The sequence below is a fragment of the Chiroxiphia lanceolata genome, chromosome 6 (assembly GCF_009829145.1).
Source record: "Chiroxiphia lanceolata isolate bChiLan1 chromosome 6, bChiLan1.pri, whole genome shotgun sequence".
Lineage (NCBI taxonomy): Eukaryota > Metazoa > Chordata > Aves > Passeriformes > Pipridae > Chiroxiphia > Chiroxiphia lanceolata.
In genome coordinates, this window is record NC_045642.1 from 1670862 (window position 1) to 1691051 (window position 20190).

At 62.2% G+C, this 20190-nt stretch overlaps 2 protein-coding genes across 4 annotated transcripts in view; one reads left to right on the forward strand and one right to left on the reverse strand.

Moving 5' to 3' along the window:
- Window positions 1–502: 502 nt before the first annotated feature.
- Window positions 503–6095, reverse strand: PLEKHG3 (pleckstrin homology and RhoGEF domain containing G3). Of its 2 annotated transcripts, XM_032690856.1 has the most exons (16): window positions 5787–6095; window positions 5598–5698; window positions 5425–5494; window positions 5290–5336; window positions 5062–5212; window positions 4769–4903; window positions 4496–4678; window positions 4230–4322; window positions 4058–4144; window positions 3910–3943; window positions 3717–3824; window positions 3473–3547; window positions 3344–3382; window positions 3218–3225; window positions 2946–3131; window positions 503–2476 (listed from the first exon to the last, which is right to left on the reverse strand). In XM_032690856.1, exons 1-16 carry the CDS (start codon window positions 6060–6062, stop codon window positions 902–904), a joined length of 3168 nt encoding a protein of 1055 aa, XP_032546747.1. In that variant the 5' UTR covers window positions 6063–6095; the 3' UTR covers window positions 503–901. The 2 variants fall into 2 exon arrangements, with proteins under 2 accessions (XP_032546747.1, XP_032546746.1); XM_032690855.1 differs by having other exon boundaries at window positions 3344–3547.
- Window positions 6096–10198: 4103 nt separating this feature from the next.
- Window positions 10199–20190, forward strand: part of NUP160 (nucleoporin 160) — a 33222-nt gene continuing 23230 nt past the window's right edge. For both annotated transcript variants that reach the window (XM_032690837.1, XM_032690836.1), the window contains exons 1-13: window positions 10199–10401; window positions 12294–12504; window positions 13386–13608; window positions 13691–13769; window positions 14572–14686; window positions 15380–15538; window positions 16433–16510; window positions 17034–17131; window positions 17736–17820; window positions 18054–18122; window positions 18762–18845; window positions 19258–19428; window positions 19513–19612. In XM_032690837.1, the coding sequence (XP_032546728.1) occupies window positions 10199–10401; window positions 12294–12504; window positions 13386–13608; window positions 13691–13769; window positions 14572–14686; window positions 15380–15538; window positions 16433–16510; window positions 17034–17131; window positions 17736–17820; window positions 18054–18122; window positions 18762–18845; window positions 19258–19428; window positions 19513–19612 (1675 nt within the window). The remainder of the gene's footprint in view (window positions 10402–12293; window positions 12505–13385; window positions 13609–13690; window positions 13770–14571; window positions 14687–15379; window positions 15539–16432; window positions 16511–17033; window positions 17132–17735; window positions 17821–18053; window positions 18123–18761; window positions 18846–19257; window positions 19429–19512; window positions 19613–20190) is intronic.

Consider the following 20190-nt stretch of genomic DNA (forward strand, 5'->3'; position numbering starts at 1 on the left):
CACGCACGGCACGGGTGTGCATGGATCCCCACCCAAGCACCCACACAGGGGGGTGAGAGGGTGCCCCCCAAAGCCATAAACACACACCCCCCCCCGCAGCACGTGGGTGCAGAGGGGGGACACCCCCCAGCCCCCGCGGGCACCAACCAAAGAGCGTCGGCCCATGGGGGCCCCTCTCCAGCACCCCCCCCCCGTGCCCCCCCCAGCCGGGGTGGGGGGACCCCCCCTGCACCCCGCGGCCGGGCCAAGACACCTCGGGGGGGGGCGGGCAACCAGAGAGGAACTTTGGGTTCAGTTTGGGTTTTTTTTTCTAATAAAGATATGAAAGCGAACGGGGTGCAGTGCTGGGCGCCGGGGAAGGGCCTGGGGGGCACTGAGGGGACATGGGGGGGGCCCTGGTCCTGGGCACGGGGGGAGGTTCATGGGCTGCCCCTTTTTCCAGGTAGACTGGGGGTCCCCAGGGTGCTCTTTCTGCCACGTGGATTGGGGGGTGCCCCTTCCAGGTGGATTGGGGGGTTCACGGGGTGCCCCTGTGCCCCTTCTTCCAGGTAGGTTGGGCGTCCATGGGATACTCCTTCTCCTGGACAAGTTCGCTGTCCATGGAGTGCCCCTTCTTCCAAGTACGTTGGGGGTCCATGGGATAATCTTTCTCCTGGACACAATCGCTATCCATGAGGTGCTCCTTGTTCCAGGAGGGCTGGGGGTATCCATGGGGTGCCCCTTCTCCTGGGCAAACTGGGGGTCCCCAGGGTGCTCCTTCTCCCAAACAACATGGGGGGCCATGGGCTGCCCTTTCTTCCAGGTAAGTTGGAGGTCCATGGGGTGCTCCTTCCCCTGAGGGTCCGTGGGGTGCTCCTTCCCCCGGGGGTCCACAGAACGCCCCTTCTCCCCGTCCCCCCTCCTAGCTGGCAGCGTCGAGGCTCTGGAACTTCTGCCGGAGGTCCCTGACGAGGCCGTGGCGGGGGGGCTCGGGGGTGTCGGGGGGCTCGGGGCAGCGCCGCCGGTACTCCTCGGAAGCCTGGTAGGCTTTGCAGCGCTCCACCACCGCCTTCAGGCAGATCTTCTCGCGGGTGGTGGGCGAGCGGATCTGCACGTACGTGGGGGGCTCCGGCAGCCGCTCCAGCACCAGCACCCGCTGCCCGGGGCCCAGGGGGGCTTCTGCCGCCACCCACAGCGCCCCGTCGCTGCTGTGCCTCGCCGGCGCCGGGCTCGGGCTGTCGGACCCCCCGTTGGCCTCGGCGCTCCGGCTCCGGCCGCCGCCGCGCTCCTTCCCGACGGGGCGCCCGCCCCGAACGGGACCCTCGGGCGCCGAGCGGCTGCGGCTCACGGGCGGGGGCCGGGGGGCGCCGAAACGGGCACGGAGCTCCCGCACGTCGGGCCAGGCGAAGTGCTCGGCACCCACGGGGCTCGAGGGGCTGCGGGGGGCACACGGGGCCGGGGGCACCGCCAGCCCTCCTCCGTCCCGCGGCGCAGCCGGCGAGGGCGTGCTGGGAGGGCGGTCCCCGTCCTCCCGCGGCAGCGGGGGCCGGCGGGCGCCGGCGCGGCGGCTCTTGATGCGGAGGCTGTACTGCCGTGCCAGCTGGTACACCTTGGTGCCCAGGTGAGGGGGAGTCAGCAGCAGCTGGGGGGGAGGCCCCGGGGGTGACCCCCCGGCGCCCACATCATCCTCCTCCAGGATGAGCAGCGGCTCGGAGGGCTGCACCCCGTTCTCCTGGCACGGCTCCGGTGCCTCGGGCTGCGCGGGGGGCTCGGGGCTCCCGGGGGGCCGCGGGAGCCCGTTGAGGCGGGACACGGAGCTGCGCACCAGCCCCTTGGGGATGAAGGAGAGGCTCTCGCGGCGGCGCACCCCGAAACCGGCGTCGCGGTGCTCGGCGTGGCCGTAGTAGCTCTTGATCTTGTCGAGGAGCAGGCGGTCCCGGTTGGAGAGCAGCGATTCCCGGCGAGCTCTGGCGAAGGGCTCGGGCGAGGGGATGGTGCTGCAGGAGCCCCCGGGCTCCCCGGACTCGAGCGGGGGGCCTCCGTCCAGGCTGAGGGTGCTGCCGCCGTGGCTGGGGGCGCGTCCCAGCGGCCCCTCCAGTGCCAGGCTGCTCCGCCGGGACAGGCTGCTGCCGCCGCCGAACCGCTCGGCGATGACGCTGGCCTGGTCCAGCACCGAGGGCGGCAGGATGCTGGCAGCTCCTTCCTCCTCCTCTTCCTCCTCCTCCTCCTCCTCGCTGCTCAGCACCTGTAAATCCTCCGCAGCGCGCTCTGGCTCCCTGTCCCCGCTGGGCAGCGCCGGGGGCCCCGCCGGGGACGGGGATTTGGGTGCCTCTGGCACCTCACGGTGCTCCCCGGCGCTGCCAGCGGGTGAGTGGGTGCTGGGTCCCTGAGGACCCCCAGGTGGGGGCTGCAGGGCTGCACTGACCTTCTCACAGCTCCCCGGCCCCCAGCTGCTCGGCCGTTTGGGTCCCTCCAGCACCCGTGAGTGCCCCACGGCCTGGGTGAGAGCAAAGGTGGGGTGTCATGAGCTGGGGGGGCACTGGATGCTCCAAGTAGGGGGAGTCCCAACCAAACCACGGCTTGGGACCCTGCAGTGGCCCCGGGAGCAACACGGGGTGCCCTGGTACTGATGTGGGGTACCCCAGGAGTGGTGTGGGATGCTCTGGGAGTGATGTGGGGTACCCTAGAAGAGATGTGGGATGCCCTGGGAATGATGCTGGGTGCCCTGGAAACAATATGGAGGGCCCAGGAGTGATACCAGGTGCCCCGGGAGTGACACTGGGTGCTCTGGGAGTCATATGGGGTGCCCTGGAAACAACATGGAAACACCCTGGAAATGACACTGGGTCCTGCCCAGGGAGGGATGTGGGGTGCCCAGGAAGTGATGTGGGATGCCCCACTATACTGCATGCCCTGGGAGTGACATGGGGTACCCCAGAAGCGATCTAGGGGACCAAGGTGGGTACCTGCTCTTCCTGGGGCTCCACCAGCAGATTCCCAGCCTCAGGCAGCTCTTCCTGGAAGTCCTTGCCCAAAGCCTCCTCTCCCTCCTCCTCCTCTTCCTCCTCCACCATGCCCTCAGTCGCCGCCCAGGCTCTGGGGTGCTGGGGGGGCTCCCCCCCTTCCAGGAGTGCCCCGTCGCTGCCAGAATGCTGCGCAGGGGTGATGGCAGGGCTCAGCGCCCTGTGCCAGGGCTGGGGGGCACCGGGCACACCAACCCACCCACACCCAGCCTTACCTTCAGCCCTGCCAAACAGGAGAGAGAAAAGCAGAGATTAGGGGGGTGCAGCATCCCAAAATTGCCCCCACAGCCCCCGGGCGCCCCTCTGCCCGTCACGCCGGTGCCGCAGCCCTGCCAGCTCACCTTGCTCGCCCAGGTGCCACAGGTTGTGCTTGGCGGGCTCTGTGGGGAGGTGAGGTGACAGTGGCATCACCCCTGTGTCCCCAAACTTGTCAGCACCCCGAGATCCCTGAGCCTTGCTGCCATTCGCACCCGACTGCCTGCGCCCCCCGTGTCCCTGCAGCCGTTCCAGGAGTGTCTCCATGTGCTCCTGGTGCTGGAAGGGCTCTGTGGGGACAGGGACAGGGACACCATCAGCAGCCAGTGCCACCCTCCCTGCAGGCATTGGTGTCACCCAGCCATGGCTTGGCCCAGGTAAGTGGTGGAGGTGGTGTGGACATTGGGGACAGTGGGAACACGGGGGACAGTCAGGACACTGGTGACACGCAGCTCTCACCGGACTGCCGGCGTCCCTGGAGTGGCTCGGTGGCAGCGTCACCCAGGGGCTGGCAGGACCAGCTCTTCTTCAGGCGCTCGGGGCTGCAGCGGGGCAGGCGCGGGGGGTCTGTGGGGACAGGGGATGACACGGGGGAACACAGGGGGGACAGAGGAGGGCAGGGAGGGAATGGTGGGATGCTGGTGCCACTCACAGAACAGGTCCATCTCCAGGATGGCTTCCTTAGCCTAGGTGAGGGGAGGATGAAGAGAGATGGGGGTGAAGGTAGGGTGCAGCTGCCCCCCACTCGCCATGCTGGGGGGTGCCCAGTGGCACCAAGGTGACATCCACCTCACCCTCACCTTCTGGGGGATGGTGGCGTGGTGGTTCTCCAGGATGAGCCGCTTGATGTGGTGGGTCCACATGCGCTTCTCCTCCACACTCTTGGCCTGAGGGGCACAGGGAGGGCGCTGGGGTCAGGCAGGGGGCTCCCAGGGGGGTCCCCAGGGTGCCCAGTGCCCCATGCCCCATTACCTGCAGGCTGTGCTGCTGCTTGCCGTGCTTGTAGTGTGCCAGACTGAAGCACAGCGAGTCCCTTGTGCTCTCGATCAGCATCAGTGAGGAGCACTGCAGGGAGAGGCATTGGCATGCCCGGAGTGCACCCGGACTCCCACCCCAGAACCCACTGAGGTCCCTGACCCCCATTCCGTTCCTCCATCCCTGGCATCCACCGGGGTCCCCGGCACTCAGTGGGCTCCCCCATGCCCAGCACCCCCCAGTGCCCCATCCCTGTCCCGCACCGGGATGTGGCTCTTGTACACGTAGTGGTCCCCGCGGCGCTTGGTGATGAGCAGGGCCTTGTCGAAGAGGAAGAGGGCACGGTCGTGGCGCACCCGCTGCGCCCGGAACGTGCCCTCCAGCACCAGCTCCCCGTAGCTCGTCAGGTCCGGCCCCTTCCAGCCCAGCAGCAGCGACTGGATCTCCTGCACGGACACACAGGGGACACAAGCATCAGGACCTGACAGAGCACCCATCCAGTGCTCCCCTGGCAGTGGTGACCCCCCGGTGCCCACCTGCTGGCGGATGGCGTGCTCGTGCTTGCGCTTCATGTCGTTGATGTACCAGGCGACGCAGGTCATGGTGTCGATGGCCTCCAGCACCAGCTCGTAGTCGTCCCCCGCCTTGTGCTCGAAGTGCCGGGCGATCTCCTGGGCACAGCACGTGCCATCAGGGCAGTGCCCACGGGAATGTCGTGTGCCAGGGGAATGTGCCCTGCCAGTGCCTGGACTGCTCCAGGGAACCTGTGCCAGGTGCCCGTGCCACAGTGGGTGCCCACACCGTGCCGTGCCATGCGCCAGGCGCTCACCTGGAGCAGCAGGTGGTACTTGAGGATCCTCTGGACAGGCTTGAGCAGGTAGGCCCCGAGGGGCAGCGCGTGCCGCAGCCGCTCCTGGCATTCCCGCAGGAACCGCGCCTGGACCTTGCTCCTCATGCACTCGGCCAGCGCTGCCACCGAACTGTGGGCAGGGAGTGGGCTCAGACCCCTGTCCACCCCTGCCCACTCCCCTGCCCACCCCCCTTTGCCCCCACTCACCTGGGGTAGTTGTTGCAGTACTGGGTGTAGATGGTGAATTCCTGGCTCTGTGGGCAGAGGGAGCGTGACGAGACCTTGGCACGGCCCCAGTGCCCCCCTGGAGCCCCCCATGCCCCTCACCATGCCCGCCCTTACCCGGGTGACAAAGCACACGGCCACAGCCACGGGGTCACTGGCACAGCTCTCCAGGTTCTGCAGGAGGGTGCTGGGGGGCACAGAGGGGACAGGGTGACCACAGCCCCCCCACACTCACAGGACAGGGTGGCACTCCAGTGCCCCCCTCCCCCCAGTGGCACCTGCTCCCCCACCTGCTGAGCTCGTAGATGTCCTCGATGTTCCCGAAGAGTGCGCTGACCTGCTCCGGCCGCAGCACTGGCTCCTCCGCATCGATGATCTTGCCCAGGTAACCCTGCCAGGCACCCACGGTGGCAGTGACGACCCCCAGACCCCAAACCCCACCCGAGGGGTGTCCCCCCGGGTGCCCCCCCTGCACCCACCTCCACGATGCTGCGCAGGTCGCGGGCGTAGGTGCGCTCCGACTCCACAATCTCCAGCACCACGCGGTCCAGGTAGCTGGGCTTGGCCCCAGGACCCCCGAAAGGTGCCAGGGGGTGCCCGCTGCGGGCACCTGGCCACCCCCCCGGGGCCGCATTGTTGTTGGTGTTGTGGAGCCCCTCAGCCCACGGCTCGGTCACGGCACCGGCCGGATCCTCCATGGCACAGCTGGGCTCCGGGCTCAGGGCAGGGTGCTGTGGGCAAGCGGGCACTGGCATCCCGGCATCGCCTGGCACCGGCGGGGCACAGGGCGGCTCTGCGGGGGGAGTGGCGGGGTTAGGGGGTGCAGGGATCCCCCAAATCTGGGTGGTGTGCAGCACCAAGGGGGGTCACCCTGATGAAAAGCCCTGATGGCTAAACCCCCCCCCCCATGCCAAGAGGTGCCAGCATCCCCCAACCCTGAAAATCCCTGGATACAGCACAAAGGGATCTCGGCACAGCCCACTGCAATGCAGAGAAGGGAGGGTTCAGCCCCCCCTCCTCACCCCACACTCGGGGACTGTGCTGGGACCAGGTGGGACCAGCGCCATTGCCCCCACCCAGCGGGGCCGTGCGTCAGCGCCGCGCCCGCGGGACACCTTCCAGGTGAGCTCAGTGCCGGCTCGCCCTTCCGGACCACCAGTGCCACCGGGATCCTCCCGAGCCACCGAAACTGCTCGGTGCCACCAACACAGCTGAGGCACCAAGAAACAGCGGCTGGCAGCAAAGCACGTCGGAATAGCGAGGCCACCGAGCCCGGTCACCCCGGAGAGTGGCCCTGGGGACGGTGACCTTGAGCCAGGCCACATGCTGTGCCGGGGACATGGCCACCAGAGCCCCCCGGCACCCCCAGCACCGGCACCCAACCGGTCAGGCCGGTTCCTGCCGGCGCCTCCCCACACCCACCGTGCCGCCTGGCCGCCATCCTGCCACCGCCCTCCCTGGGGCTTCCCCAAGCATGCCAGGAGCCCCCCAAAAAGCCACCGCGGTGCTCCCCAAGTGAGGTCCAGCCCCACAGCCCCAGTGGTGCCACAGCCTGGGACCCTGGGTGCTGGCACAGCTGGCTCTGCCGTGAGGCACCTCCTGGGTACCCCAGATGATTTGGTGAGCAGCCCCTCCAAACCACGAATTCCTTAGCCCCACAGCAATGGGGCACCCGGCCCCATGGGCACCCCGACTCCAGTGGGACACCCAGCCCCATGGGCAGCCCGTGACACCGGGGTGCCGGAGCATCCCCCCTGGCACGGTCTGACCCCCATCCCACTCTGCTGGGGGACAAGAGGGGACTCCCAGGTGGCACTGGGCGACCAGACGGGGGCTCCCCCACGTGTCACCCGGCCGGGGATTTGTGGCCACTGCAGTTCGGCCCCAAAGGCCAGCCCCGGCCACCCTAATCCGCTCAGAGCACCGGGATTACGGCGCCGTTCCCACGTCACCGGGACCGTGGCCACTCGCCTCGGCCCTCTGGCCACCTCCGTCCCTCCCCGGCGAGCGGGGGGGAGTTGATCCTCTTACTCCCCCAGTGTCACCTCGGTGGGCACACGGCTGCCCAGAGCCCCCCGGCTCCCGCCTGCTCCGGGGGGGATTAGCTCTGACTTTCATCCCCCGACCCGCCGCAGCCCCCGGGTACCCCCAGCCCCTGGAGTGCCGACCTGGGTGCAACCAGGGGGCTCCCGAAAACTCCCCAGCGGGGGAAACTGAGGCAGGGGCCGGGGTTGTGCCGGTGCCGGCGGGAGGGAGGTGGGAGGTGGGGTTTTCTCCCCGCCGTGGGATCCGCCTGCCCCGTTGCACATTCCAGCGCGGGAGTTGGGGCGCGAGGCACAGCCCACGGCGTTTTCCCAGGATCCCGGCACGGCACAGCACGCCGGGAGAGGGGCCGAGGCGCGCCAGCCCGCCGGAGCCATATAAGGGCAGGCGGTTCACCATTTCCAGGCATTTTCCAGAATCCCAGCGGCCTTGGGAGCGGGGAGGTCCCCGCGGCTCCAAGCCCAGCTGCCGCGGCCGTCGCTCCCGTCGCTCCCGGCCCCGGCTGGCACCGCCGGGCCCGGCGGGCACGGGCTGGGCGCCGGCGCTCCCGCCCGCGGGGACACCGGGGGTCCGGCACGACGGGGGTCCCCGTGTCAAGACATTCCCGGGACACGGCGGCATCGACTCCGCGGGGCTGCCAAAACCTCTTAGTGCCCGACGCCCGTGGCGTCCCACCGCCTAATCCCAACGGAGGGGCGCGGGGCACCCCCGCCCCACACCGGGACCCCCGTCCAGGGGTCACCCCGCATGCCGCAGCCTGTCCTGCACGCTCCGGCTGGGCCTGGGGACCCCCCACGTTTCCGTGGGTGCCTGTCCCGGGAGTTTCCCAGCGCTCCCAGGACCCCCAGTCCACTGCACCCCCCGGGACCCAGCCCTGGTCACCCCAGGATCCACGGCTCCCGTGGGGACCCCCAGCTCCTGCCTCACCGGCACCCACAGCTCCGGGCATCCCTGGATCCACGAATCCTGCCCTTCCAGGACCCGTGGATCCTGCTCCACCGGGACCCACGGATCCTGCCCCACGGGAGTGCAACGGCTCCCGCCCAACCGGGACCCACGGATCCTGCTCCACCGGGTCTCAGGGATCCCACTCCACTGGGATGCAACGGCTCCTGCCCCACCGGGACCCCCAGATCCCGCCTCGCCGGGACCCCCGCTGCCGGGCACCCCCGGGACCGCCCCCTCCCGCCCGGCGGGGACCCCCGGCTCCCCCCACCGCGGTCCCCACGGCCGTGCCCCGCTCCCGCCCGGGCCGGACTCACCGCGCTCCGCTCCCGCCGCCGCCGCCCCAGCCCGTCCCGTCCCGCCCCGTCCCGGTCGTGCCCGCAGGAAGCGGCGGGAGCGCCCCGGGGCGGGGACAGTGGCCGCCCCGCCCGGCCCCGGGAACGGGGACTCCCGGGAATGGGAGCGGGATGGGATGGCAGGGAGCCTGGGCGGCGTGTGGGGCACGGTCCGGTACTGTCCCGGTCCCTGCCCGGACCAAGTATGGTCCCGGTACAGCCCAGGTACTGTCCCAGTACGGTCCGGGTGTGGTCCAGGTACTGTGCCGGTGCCGGTGCGGTCCGGGTATGGTCCCGGTACAGTCCCAGTAAGGTCCTGGCACGGTCCTGGTACAGTCCAGGTACTGTCCCAGTACAGTCCAGGTCCCGGTATGGTCCAAGTACTGTCCTGCCCCATTCCTGGCACGGTCCTGGTACTGTCCTGGCACGGCCCTGATGCTGTTCCAGGATGCACCGATGCACAGCGTGGGGGGATCCCACACCCACCAGGGCACCCGTGGGTCACTGCCCCACCACGGGCACCGCGTGCCACCAGCAATGGGGTGGATGTGGGACCCCCCCCGGTGCTGGGGCAGGGTGGAGGGTACACCCAGTCCCCCTCCATCCCACCTCTGCCCCTTCCGTCACCAGCGCCCTGCTCTGACACTGCCGCGATGCCTGAGCCCCCAAATCTGGCTGTGCCAGCTCCCCACGGCTCCCACAGCCACATGGGGGTCTTTGACCCCAAATAAAGCTGAGGGGGCAGCTGGAGCCCCCAGCCCGCTGCGGCACCTGCCACCAGAATGGGCCCATTCTGCCAGCGGGAGCCTTGTGCCACCGGCGCCGGATCCCACTCAAAGGCCGGATTGTTCCGAGTGGAGCGGGAACACGGCCAGGCCCGGCACCAGCACTGCGTGGCATCATGGGGGTACGTATGGCACCCGTGGGATGATGGGGTCCCCGCTGCCCTTGCCAGCACAGGAACACATGCTGTACCAGCAGCTGGAGCGGGACACGGCCGGGATGGTGGCAGCTCCTTCGCCGGGATGAGATGTGGGCACGGGTGGGTGCTGGGGGCTGGATGAGGGGTGCTGCTGGGGGCACATGGGGCTGTAACCGCCCCCACTAATCCACACCCGGATCCTGTCCTGTCCCCCATGGGCCTGCCCTGAATCCCATGGGCCCTTCCCACACCCCCTTCCCAAACTCCCCAAATCCCTCTCTCCTTCCCGTCTCCCCAGAGCCCCTTCTTGCCATAACTCCTTCCCTTCCCCTCTTCCCCAATCCCCTCCGCAAACCCCCTCCCTGGACCGCTCTTCCCCGTATTCCGCCTCCGCAGATATCCCCTCGCCCATATCCCCTCCCCAGACCCTGTCCCCCTCCTTCCTTCCTTCCCCAAACCCCCCCATCCTCCCCTCCCCGGACCCTCTCCCTCCCTTCTCTCTTGCCCTCGGTCCGCCCAGCCGCCAGGGGGCGCCCCGCTCCCTCCTGCCCCCCCCGTCCTCCTACCCGCCAGGGGGCGCGCCCCTCCCTCCCCTGCAGTTCCCGTCGTGCCCCGCGCGGCCGAGGCGGGAACGCGTCGGCTCAAGATGGCGGCGGCGCTGGCGGCGCGGAGCTGCCTGGAGCTGAGCGCGGCCGGGCGGGCCCCGCCGCGGCCCCCGCAGGAGCTGCTCTTCGTGCCTCCCGGCACCGCCCCCCTCCCCGCCGGCCGCTACCCCGACAGCGCCGGCGGCTTCTGCTACCAGGAGAGCGCGCAGCTCGCGGCCGCCACCAGGAACCGATGGGTGCGGTGGTGAGTGCGCGCACCCGCCCATCCCACCCCGCGCCGCGTCGCTCCCCTCAGACCCTCCTCATCCTCACTTTTCCCCTTCTCACCCCCTTTAGGCCCTTCTCCCCCCTGAGACCCTCCTCATCCTTATCTCCCTTCCCACCCTCTCAGACCCTCCTCACCCTCACCTCTCCGTTCTTACCCCCTTTAGACCCTCCTCATCGTCACTTTTCCCCTTCTCGTCCTTTTCAGGCCCTTCTCTTCCTGAGACCCTCCTCATCCTTGTCTCTCCCAATCCCACTCCTTCAGACCCTCCTCATCCTCATCTCTCCCTTCCCGCCCTCTCAGACCCTCCTCATCCTCACCTCTCCCTTAGCACCTTCTCAGACCCTCCTCATCCTCACCTCTCCCTTAGCACCTTCTCAGACCCTCCTCATCCTCACCTCTCCCTTAGCACCTTCTCAGACCCTCCTCATCCTCACCTCTCCCTTAGCACCTTCTCAGACCCTCCTCATCCTCACCTCTCCCTTAGCACCTTCTCAGACCCTCCTCATCCTCACCTCTCCCTTTTCACCCCCCTCAGACCCTCCTCATCCTCACTTTTCCCCTTCTCACCCCCTTCAGGTCCTTCTCCCCCTGAGACCCTCCTCACCGTCGTCTCTCCCATTCCCACTTCTTCAGACCCTCCTCATCCTCACCTCTCCCCTCTTCATCCCGCTTAGACCCTCCTCACCCTGCTCAGACCCTCTTCATCCTCACCTCTCCCTTCTCATCCCCCTCAGACCCTCCTCATCCTCACTTTTCCTCTTCTAACCCCCTTCAGGCCCTTCTCCCCCTGAGACCCTCCTCATCCTTGTCTCTCCCATTCCCACTCTTTCAGACCCTCCTCATCCTCACCTCTCCCTTCTCATCCCCCTCAGACCCTCCTCATCCTCACTTTTCCTCTTCTAACCCCCTTGAGGCCCTTCTCCCCCTGAGACCCTCCTCATCCTTATCTCTCCCATTCCCGCTCCTTCAGACCCTCCTCATCCTCACCTCTCCCCTCTTCACCCTACTCAGACCCTCTTCACCCTACTCAGACCCTCTTCACCCTACTCAGACCCTCTTCATCCTCATCTCTCCCTTCTCACCCCCCTCAGACCCTCCTCATCCTTATCTCTCCCATTCCCACTCCTTCAGACCCTCCTCATCCTCACTTTTCCCCTTCTCACTCCCTTCAGACCCTTCTCCCCCTGAGACCCTCCTCATCCTTATCTCTCCCATTCCCACTCCTTCAGACCCTCCTCATTCTCATCTCTCCCTTCCCACCCTCTCAGACCCTCCTCATCCTCACTTTTCCTCTTCTAACCCCCTTGAGGCCCTTCTCCCCCTGAGACCCTCCTCATCCTTATCTCTCCCATTCCCGCTTCTTCAGACCCTCCTCATCCTCACCTCTCCCCTCTTCACCCTACTCAGACCCTCTTCACCCTACTCAGACCCTCTTCACCCTACTCAGACCCTCTTCATCCTCATCTCTCCCTTCTCACCCCCCTCAGACCCTCCTCATCCTTATCTCTCCCATTCCCACTCCTTCAGACCCTCCTCATCCTCACTTTTCCCCTTCTCACTCCCTTCAGACCCTTCTCCCCCTGAGACCCTCCTCATCCTTATCTCTCCCATTCCCACTCCTTCAGACCCTCCTCATTCTCATCTCTCCCTTCTCACCCTCTCAGACCCTCCTCATCCTCACCTCACCCCCTCAGACCCTCCTCATCCTCACTGTTCCCCTTCTCACTCCCTTCAGGCCCTTCTCCCCCTGAGACCCTCCTCATCCTCGTCTCTCCCCTTCCCGCTCCTTCAGACCCTCCTCATCCTCAGCCCCTCCCGCCGTCTCCCTCGCCCCCCGCTCAGCCCGTGTGCCGCGTCTCTCCCCGCAGGAGCACTTCGGGGGACACGGTGGAGCTGGTGGAGGAGTCCCTGGACGTGCCGCTGCTGCACAACGCGCTGCGGCTGCGGGTGCAGGGCTGCCCGTTCCTGCCGGGCGGGGTCCACCTGTGCGAGCTGCAGAGCCACCTGGCCGTGCTGCTGCTCACGGCGCAGACCGTGCACCGCCTGCTGCTGCCGCACCCCGCGCGCCTCTACCGCAGCGTGAGTGCCCGGGGAGGGAGGGACGGCTGACCCACCGGGGAAAGAGGGATATTTTTTCAGGAATTCAGCCACGCTTTGCTTTCGGGAACCGGCCAAGTGTCCAGCCCGTGTCGCGTGGACTGCGGTGGCACCGGAGTTAGGCTGCTGCTGGGAATGAGCCCTGGCTTTTCCAGAGCCCTTCCCAGTTTTTTCGCCAGCTGAGGAGGATGTGTACGGGTGTTGGCTGGGCAGGAATCTGTATGTCCTGTGATATAAATCCTGCCTAGGATCCGTCTTCCATGTTTACCGTGTTTCCATGGATGTGGGTTGGGACTGGATGATCCTTAAGGTTCCTTCCAAACCAAGTCATTCCAGGATTCCATGATTCTCTGCACTTGCTCTGACTTTGCTTCTTGCCAGGCCCCTCTTCTCTCTTGGAGAGAGAGCTCTTTGAGAGCTTCTCTCCTGCTTTTAGAGCTCTGGAGAGCTTTCCCAAGGGATGACCCTGTGCTGTGGCAGAGCTGCTCCTTCTGGGATTTGTCACCAGCGGTTTGCTGTGAGCTGTCCCGAAAATTTTTTTACTGGAAAAATTCTTTTTTGTCAAGGAGCAGTTGCCATTCCACGGGTGTCTGGCATTTCTTTTCTGTGCCTTGGGTATGCGTGCTTAGGAGCTGCTGCTGTTTCATGGAATCCTTGAGGTTGGAAAAACCCTCTGGGATCAGGGAGTCCAGCACTGCCAAGGCCACCCATGTGCCCAAGTGCCACATCCACGTGGGATGGGAGCTCCAGCACTGGAGCCTGTTCCAATGCCTGATAACCCTTTCCGTGAAGGAATTTTCCCTGATATCCACCCTAAACCTGCTCTGCACAACTTGGGGCTGTTTGCTCTTGTTTCCCTCCAGGAGCTGATCACTGAGAGCCAAGTCCAGTCTGTGTTCACGGATATCAGCAAAATCCACATCAGAGACCCCTCCAATTACTACGTGATTCCCAGTGTGCCGGGGCTGGCTCCCAACTCCGTGGCCTCTGCAGCCTGGCTGAGCAGTGAGGGGGAAGCTCTCTTCGCCCTTCCCTCTGCCTCAGGAGGGATCTTTGTCCTTAAGCTGCCTCCTCCCGATGCTCCAGGTGAGCACTGGGACCTACACTCCCCCTCCCAGCTTGGAATTTCATTTAGTTTTGATTTTTGGCGTCCCTTTCGTTTCCAAAGGAAGCGTTTCCATCGTGGAATTGAAGCAGAGCTCGGTGGTGCAGCGTTTCCTCACTGGCTGGATGCCCACTGCCATCAGGTAAACGTCTGGAGACGGATAAACAGAGCTAAATTTGGCTTTTGGATCCCCTCACCTGAAATTTTTAGCTCGAGTCACACGGGCACCCATAAATACTCTGCCCAAAAAAGTTAACTGGGTCACAGGAGCTGTCAGAGTACGGAAGTTGGGAGCGGAATGCTGGATTAGTGGGGTCCTGCTGGTTCTGTGTGTCTGTGAATATGTTCTCTCTAGTAATTGGCCTCCCAGGATTTGCCCAGGATGTGGCCGGCAGCCAGCGCGGATTAGGGATTACGCTGCCCTTGTGCTAAGGTGTCAGGTTGTTCCTGATGGGCAGAGGTTACGTGGGAGATCACATGGATGCTCCGTGGTGGATTGGGATCTTTAGGGCTGGGATTGTTAGGGTGGCTTAGAGTGCACAGCCAAATCCTAGGGCCTTTTCCTTGGAAGTGGGAGGGGCGTTGCCTGGTGCTGATGGGGTCCATGTTTGGGTGTTACTGGCGTGGTGGGATTCTCTGCTCCATGGATGCTGAAACATTACCTTCTTCTGGTCTCACCCCACTGGTTTATTTGGATTTAAATCCACAGTCGTGGAACCCCAGTGCCTCAGATCTGTGCACCTGCCTTGATTTTAGAGTCATGGAATCATGGAGTGGTTTGGGTGGGAAGGGACCTTAAAGACCATCCAGTGCCACCCCCTGCCATGGGCAGGGACACCTTCCACTAGCCCAGGTTGCTCCAAGCCCCGTCCAGCCTGGCCTTGGACACTTCCAGGGGTGTGGAATTTTCTTTTAAGCTGTTGATGTAAAGTCTGGTTCTCCAGAGGCGACGGCGGCCCGTCGGATGTGCCCGTCAGCCTCTCCGTGCACTGCCTGGATCACGACGCCTTCCTCTTCGCCCTCTGCCAGGACCACAAACTCCGCATGTGGTCCTACAAGGTGAGCAGAGCCTGGGTTTGGGGGAGCAAAGGGAGGCTGGAGGAGTTGACAGGTGAGTGCTTGGCGTGGATTTATCTCCCATTAAATTGTCTCTGTGGCTTCTCCACGCTGGGATTTGGGACAACACGTGAGAGCAGTCACGGTGCGTGTTTGTAGCAGTGTTTGGGAAGCGGGTGGTTTCCTCCCCACTCTCACCCTGGGATGAGGGATATTTCCAGACCTACTGGAGCATTGGGGAAGGCACACAGGAGCGCTTTGAGGCCCAAGGAGCCATCCCAAATGGATTTTCTCCCGCTTTCAGCAGTAATGAAAGTGTCTTTGTCAACAAGAAGTTAATAAAAGCCTCTTGCTCCAGATATTGAGTGCCGGAGCTAATGGAGCAGCACGGCGCTTTCACGGCTCAGCGGCACTGGAATGTGTCGTGGGAGGGAGGGGAAGCTGCGTGCCTGGGCTCCGGCAGCCCGTGTGATGGGTGGGGAGGGGGCACAGGTGAGGTGGGAGAGGGCACAGGTGAGGTGGGAAAAGCCAGGGAGTAGCTCAGGTATGCGTACGGAGGCTTAATTTGCATCCTTCGAGGAAAAGTCTGAACAGGTTTTTGACCGGAAGGGGAAGGAGGAAGAGGGGAGAAGGGCAGTTTCTCAGCCCTGAGTGTTTACCATCTTGCTGCCCTGGCACTTTTCCCCCCGTTTGCAGGATCAGATGTGCCTGATGGTGGCGGATCTGCTGGAGTTCATGCCGGTGAGCAGGGACCTGCGGCTGGCGGCCGGCACCGGGCACCGCCTGCGCCTCGCCTTCTCCCAGTCCCTGGGCCTCTACCTCGGGGTCTACATGCACGCTCCCCGGAGAGGGCAGGTACGGACACACAGCCCTTCCCTGCTCCTTGGGCTGCGGGAAAACACGTCACTCCCCTGGGGTTCAGGCCTGGAAGGCAGGAAGTGGGGAAAAGTTCCATGTGCGCGCCCCTCTGGAGGGATCGGCGCTTTTAAATAAACCTTTTTTCCCTTCAAAACGCCGGGATACGCCTGCCTGAGCCTTGGGAGTGGAATTCCCTGTGTGTGACTAAGCTGAGGGCTCGTTCGCTTGTTCACCTCCTGCTCCAAAGGCACGGATGTGCCGTGGGAAAAGGAGAGTTCCAAAAGGAGCTGAAAGCCTGGAAATACTGCTGGTGTGTTTACACCGGGCTCCTGGGAGCGATGGACGCATCTGCGACTGCTGGAGAACTTCTTGTGGAGAAAGGATAAATTTAGCAGGAGGGGGGGTGGCAGCACAGACCAGGCTCATCTGTTGGACAGCTTATCCCATTCTCCAGGGGATTCCCACATGGAGCAGGAGCACATAGCATGATTCCTGCTGTCCCACTAGTGCTCTGGTCTGGGAAGGACACACAGAGCTGGGTCTGCAGCTGAGGATTTGAGGCTTTCCCACCTTGCTCTCCTTCTTTTCCCACATTTTGTGGTCACCAGGAGTTCCAGGAGTGGTGGTCTTACAGTTTTTCCAGTTAAGTCTTTGGAAAAGGCTGTAAATCCTTCGGGTCCAGGCAGGGGTGATTGTCCTTGGGGAGCAGGGTGAAGCCAGGATGCCAGTACGTGGTACAGAGGGTCCAGTGATGTGCTCAGCTCAACCCTCCCTTGCCCTCAGGGCTCTGTTCCCTGTAGCACCAGGCAGGGAAAGGGACAGGAGTGATGAAATTCCCTGGGATGTGCTGATTTAGTCCTTCGGGAAATGATTTATGAGGCGTGTTTGTAGTTTTGTGTCTTCCAGCTGGTGAGCACCGAGAGCAACCGCTACAGCCTTGACCACATCTCCTCCCTGTTCTCCTCACAGGTGAGAGCTGGGGCCTCCTCAGGAGGGAGAGGCCTGGATGTTGGGATTTAAATCACAGAATCATGGTTAGGTTGGAAGGGACCTTAAAGCTCATCCAGTTCCAAGCCCCTGTCAGGGACATCTTCCACTATCCCAGGTTGCTCCAAGCCCCGTCCAACCCGGCCTTGAACGCTTCCAGGGATGGGGCAGCGACAGCTTCTCTGGGCAACCTGTGCCAGGGCCTTACCACCCTCACAGGGAAGGATTTCTTCCCAATATCCCATCTAAGTCTCCCCTTTTCCAGTTCGGAGCCACTCCCTGTTATCCTGTCAGTACAGGCCCTCTTCCTCTTCTGAGTTCCCTTCCGGCACTGGAAGGGGCAAATAGGTCACCCCAAAGCCACCCCTTTCCAGACTGAACAATTCCCAAAGCCTGTTAAATGACACAAGGGAACGTTTTGCTGTTGTTAAGTACCCACCTCTCTTCTCTGCTGCACTTAAAGTTTAGGATAAGAAAGGAAATTTGCTCTTTCCCTCTTTCCCAGGAGACTCTGGTTGACTTTGCCTTAACTTCGGCCGAGATCTGGGCGCTGTGGCACAACGAGGAGAACCAAACTGTTGTGAAATACATCAACTTTGAGCAGTGAGTTTTGGGGCTGGGTTGCTGGGATAACTGCAGGAGCAGCTCCTTAAAACCCCGGTGGAGCTCCTCAACTTAAAGATTTATAATCAAGCGAGAGGAATGTGAAAAATGTAAAAATCCAGGCAGCAGGATTGCTGGAAGTGGAGTTTGAGCATGGCAGAGGGAGGGCTGTGCTTCCCCAACAGCTCCTTCAAAACAACCAACTGGTACCTCCCAGGAAAAATCATGCTTTGAGGAGATGGTGATGGGAAAGAATCATCCCTGAATATAAAACTGACAGGGCAGGTTTGTGCAGAGCCAGGGAGTTAAAGAGTGGGTGGAAAATGCTGTGAGTGTGCAAATTTACAGAGAAGGAGCTACTGGTCAGTCTGAGAGTTGCTTGGGAGCTCATGGGATGGGGAGAACGTTGATTTAAATGAAGGATTCCGGGCTGTTCCCTCAGCTTAGGGCTGGGAATGCCATCATTAACCTCTCCTACCAAAACCTGTCCCTTGTCACTCGTCAAAACTCCGGTTTCCAGACCCAGGGGGCTGATTTTGCTGGTGAAAGGCACCGGTTTGGTTCAGGTGGATGCAAAGCTGATCCTGGGGTTGTGTCCTTCCAGGAATGTGGCAGGCCAGTGGAACCAGGTGTTTGTGCAGCCGCTGCCTGAGGAGGAGGTGACAGTCCGACACAACCAGGACCCCAGGGTGAGCCAGCTGTAAAACAGCACCAAAAAGCAGTGAGGTCAGTCAGGAGAGAAAAGAGGAATAAACAAGATCTGGAGTGGGCAGGAGGCAGTTTTTAATCCCAGGTTGGAGCTGGGTGTGGTTAGAAACAGATCCAGGGGATGAGGTTGAGAGAATGGGAAGGAAAGACCAGAAGCAGCATCTTAAATGCTCTTCTGATCCTTGAGTTTTCTTAAATCATCATCTTTTTGCAGGAAACCTACCTGGAGTATCTCTTCATGCCGGGCCAGTTCTCTAATGCAGCTATCCAGAAGGCTTTGCAGGTTAGTGAGAGGGAATTCAGAATGCCCTCTCTTCCCCTTCTTCTTCCTGGCTGTTAAGATGTGAGGCAACAGGATTCCTTGGAGCTCGTGGCAGGCACCAGTTCTCATTGGGAGCCCCTGAAGGAAGTTAGTGACTGCTGGGCTGTGCTGCAGCCAGTGAGAGCTGACAGCTGGAGGTGGAATGTGGTTTCCAGCAGACTTTTTTTTTTCCCCTTGGATAGCACAGCAGGTTGCTGAGCTTGTTTTTCATTCCTGCTGCAGTAGCCAGGTGAACGGAGACTCAGCCCCCCGTGGTGCTGTTTGTCAGGGTGTGTCATGGAGTTATGGAATTATTAAGGTTGGAAAAGCTCTCTGAGATCATGGAGTCCAACTGTTCCTCCAGCACTGACAAGGCCACCACTAACCCACGTCCCCAAGTGCCACATCCACATGGCTTTTAATCCCTCCAGGGATGGGGACTCCACACTTCCATGTGTCCGTGTATCCCAAATTTAGCATCCAGACGTGTTTTATAACACTCGGATCCCACAAAGCGCTGGCTGATGCTCTCCTGCTGCTTTACCTCAGTCAGTGCTGCTTGAACCCTCAGAAGTACTTTTATTTTGCTTTGAAATCCAAGTTTCTTGTGCTGCTTTGCAGATCTTTTCTCAAGGAACTGAGAGGCACCTGGATCTGACGTGGGATGAGTTAAGGAAAGAGGTCACCTTAGCTGTGGAAAGTGAGGTGAGATGGATTTTCTTTATGGGATATTTTGTTGAATGCGGTGTCATGGTAGTTCCATGAAGGTAAATGGGTGACCCCAGGCCTTGGTTTATCCTGTATTTCTCCAAAAGGAGTCATGTGACTTTTTAAAAAGTACAAATCTTCATCCTTCCTGCCAGGATTTTCTATTCCCTCTTGGTTTTTTGGAATCTCCCTGGGTGCACTTTGGTCACCCACCACACAGAGCTGTTGCTCATTATTTTGGAAAAGAACCCAAAACAGAGGCATTATCTTCCCAAGAATCCAAATAATAATTATTATTAACCTACTTGAAAGATCCCCATGTCCTTTTGAGTCTGAATTTCCCTCATTTTATCCTGTTTCTCCTTATTTTACTGCGCCATTCCTGATCCTCTCGTTTTGGTCCCGCTAGTTCCAGGGCAGCGTGACGGAATACGAGTGCTCCCCCGAGGAGTTTTGGCAGCTGCAGGTGGAATTCTGGTCCAAATTCTATGCCTGCTGCCTTCAGTACCAGGAAGCTCTTTCCCGGCCCCTGGCCTTGCATCTGAACCCTTACACCAGCATGGTGTGCCTGCTGAAGAAGGTGAGCCTGGGTGGTGGTAGGACGCCCTGGAGAAGTTCCTCCAGAGGATTTGGGAAGCTCAGGGACTTTCTCCTCTCCTTCCAGGGCTCCATGTCCTTCCTTGTGCCCTGCTCCTTGGTGGATCATCTCTATCTCCTCTCCAACGAGCACCTCCTGACCGAGGACGATGCTGCCATCTTTGAAGGTGAGGAGACAGGGAGTTTCTTCCCTTGTGTTGGGGATGTGGGAGCTTGCATAGAGGTCTGTTGAAGGGCTCCAGGTCCACAGCTGCATGGAGATAGTTTTATTTTGGCTTTATAGGGAGGTCTGTTTTGTGAAACTTGCCATTGTGCTCACACCGGGAATTAGAAAATGGTGTCAAGGCTGGAAATAGAATCATGAAATCATGGAATGGGTTGGACTGGGACAAATTCTTCCCTGTGAGGGTGGTGAGGCCCTGGCACAGGTTGCCCAGAGAAGCTGTGGCTGCCCCATCCCTGGAAGTGTTCCAGGCCAGTTTGCACAGGGCTTGGAGCAACCTGGGCTAGTAGAAGGTGTCCCTCCTCGTGGCAGGGGTTGGAACTGGATGATCTTTAAGGCCCCTTCCAGCCCAAACCATTCCAGGATTTATGAAATATTTTCACATCAGCTGTGGAGAGGGCCCGTGCCTTTCCTTGTCTCCGGAAAGTAAATGCCAGAGCATGGAAAACCTGTCATTAATATTGTCACCACAGTGCCCAGTGCTTTGCTGGCCCTGGAATGCTGGTTCACTAGGAAAAAGGC

Bases quoted from the DNA above. Each gene is read 5' to 3' on its own strand.
- PLEKHG3 (XM_032690855.1), bottom strand. From the start codon at position 6,062: ATGCCAGTGCCCGCTTGCCCACAGCACCCTGCCCTGAGCCCGGAGCCC. The intron at 4,323-4,495 runs GTGCGGGACAGG...CTCTCCCTGCAG, and splicing joins TGTACAAGAGCCACATCCCG to TGCTCCTCACTGATGCTGAT. The intron at 2,477-2,945 runs GTACCCACCTTG...GCTCTCACCCAG, and splicing joins TGGAGCCCCAGGAAGAGCAG to GCCGTGGGGCACTCACGGGT.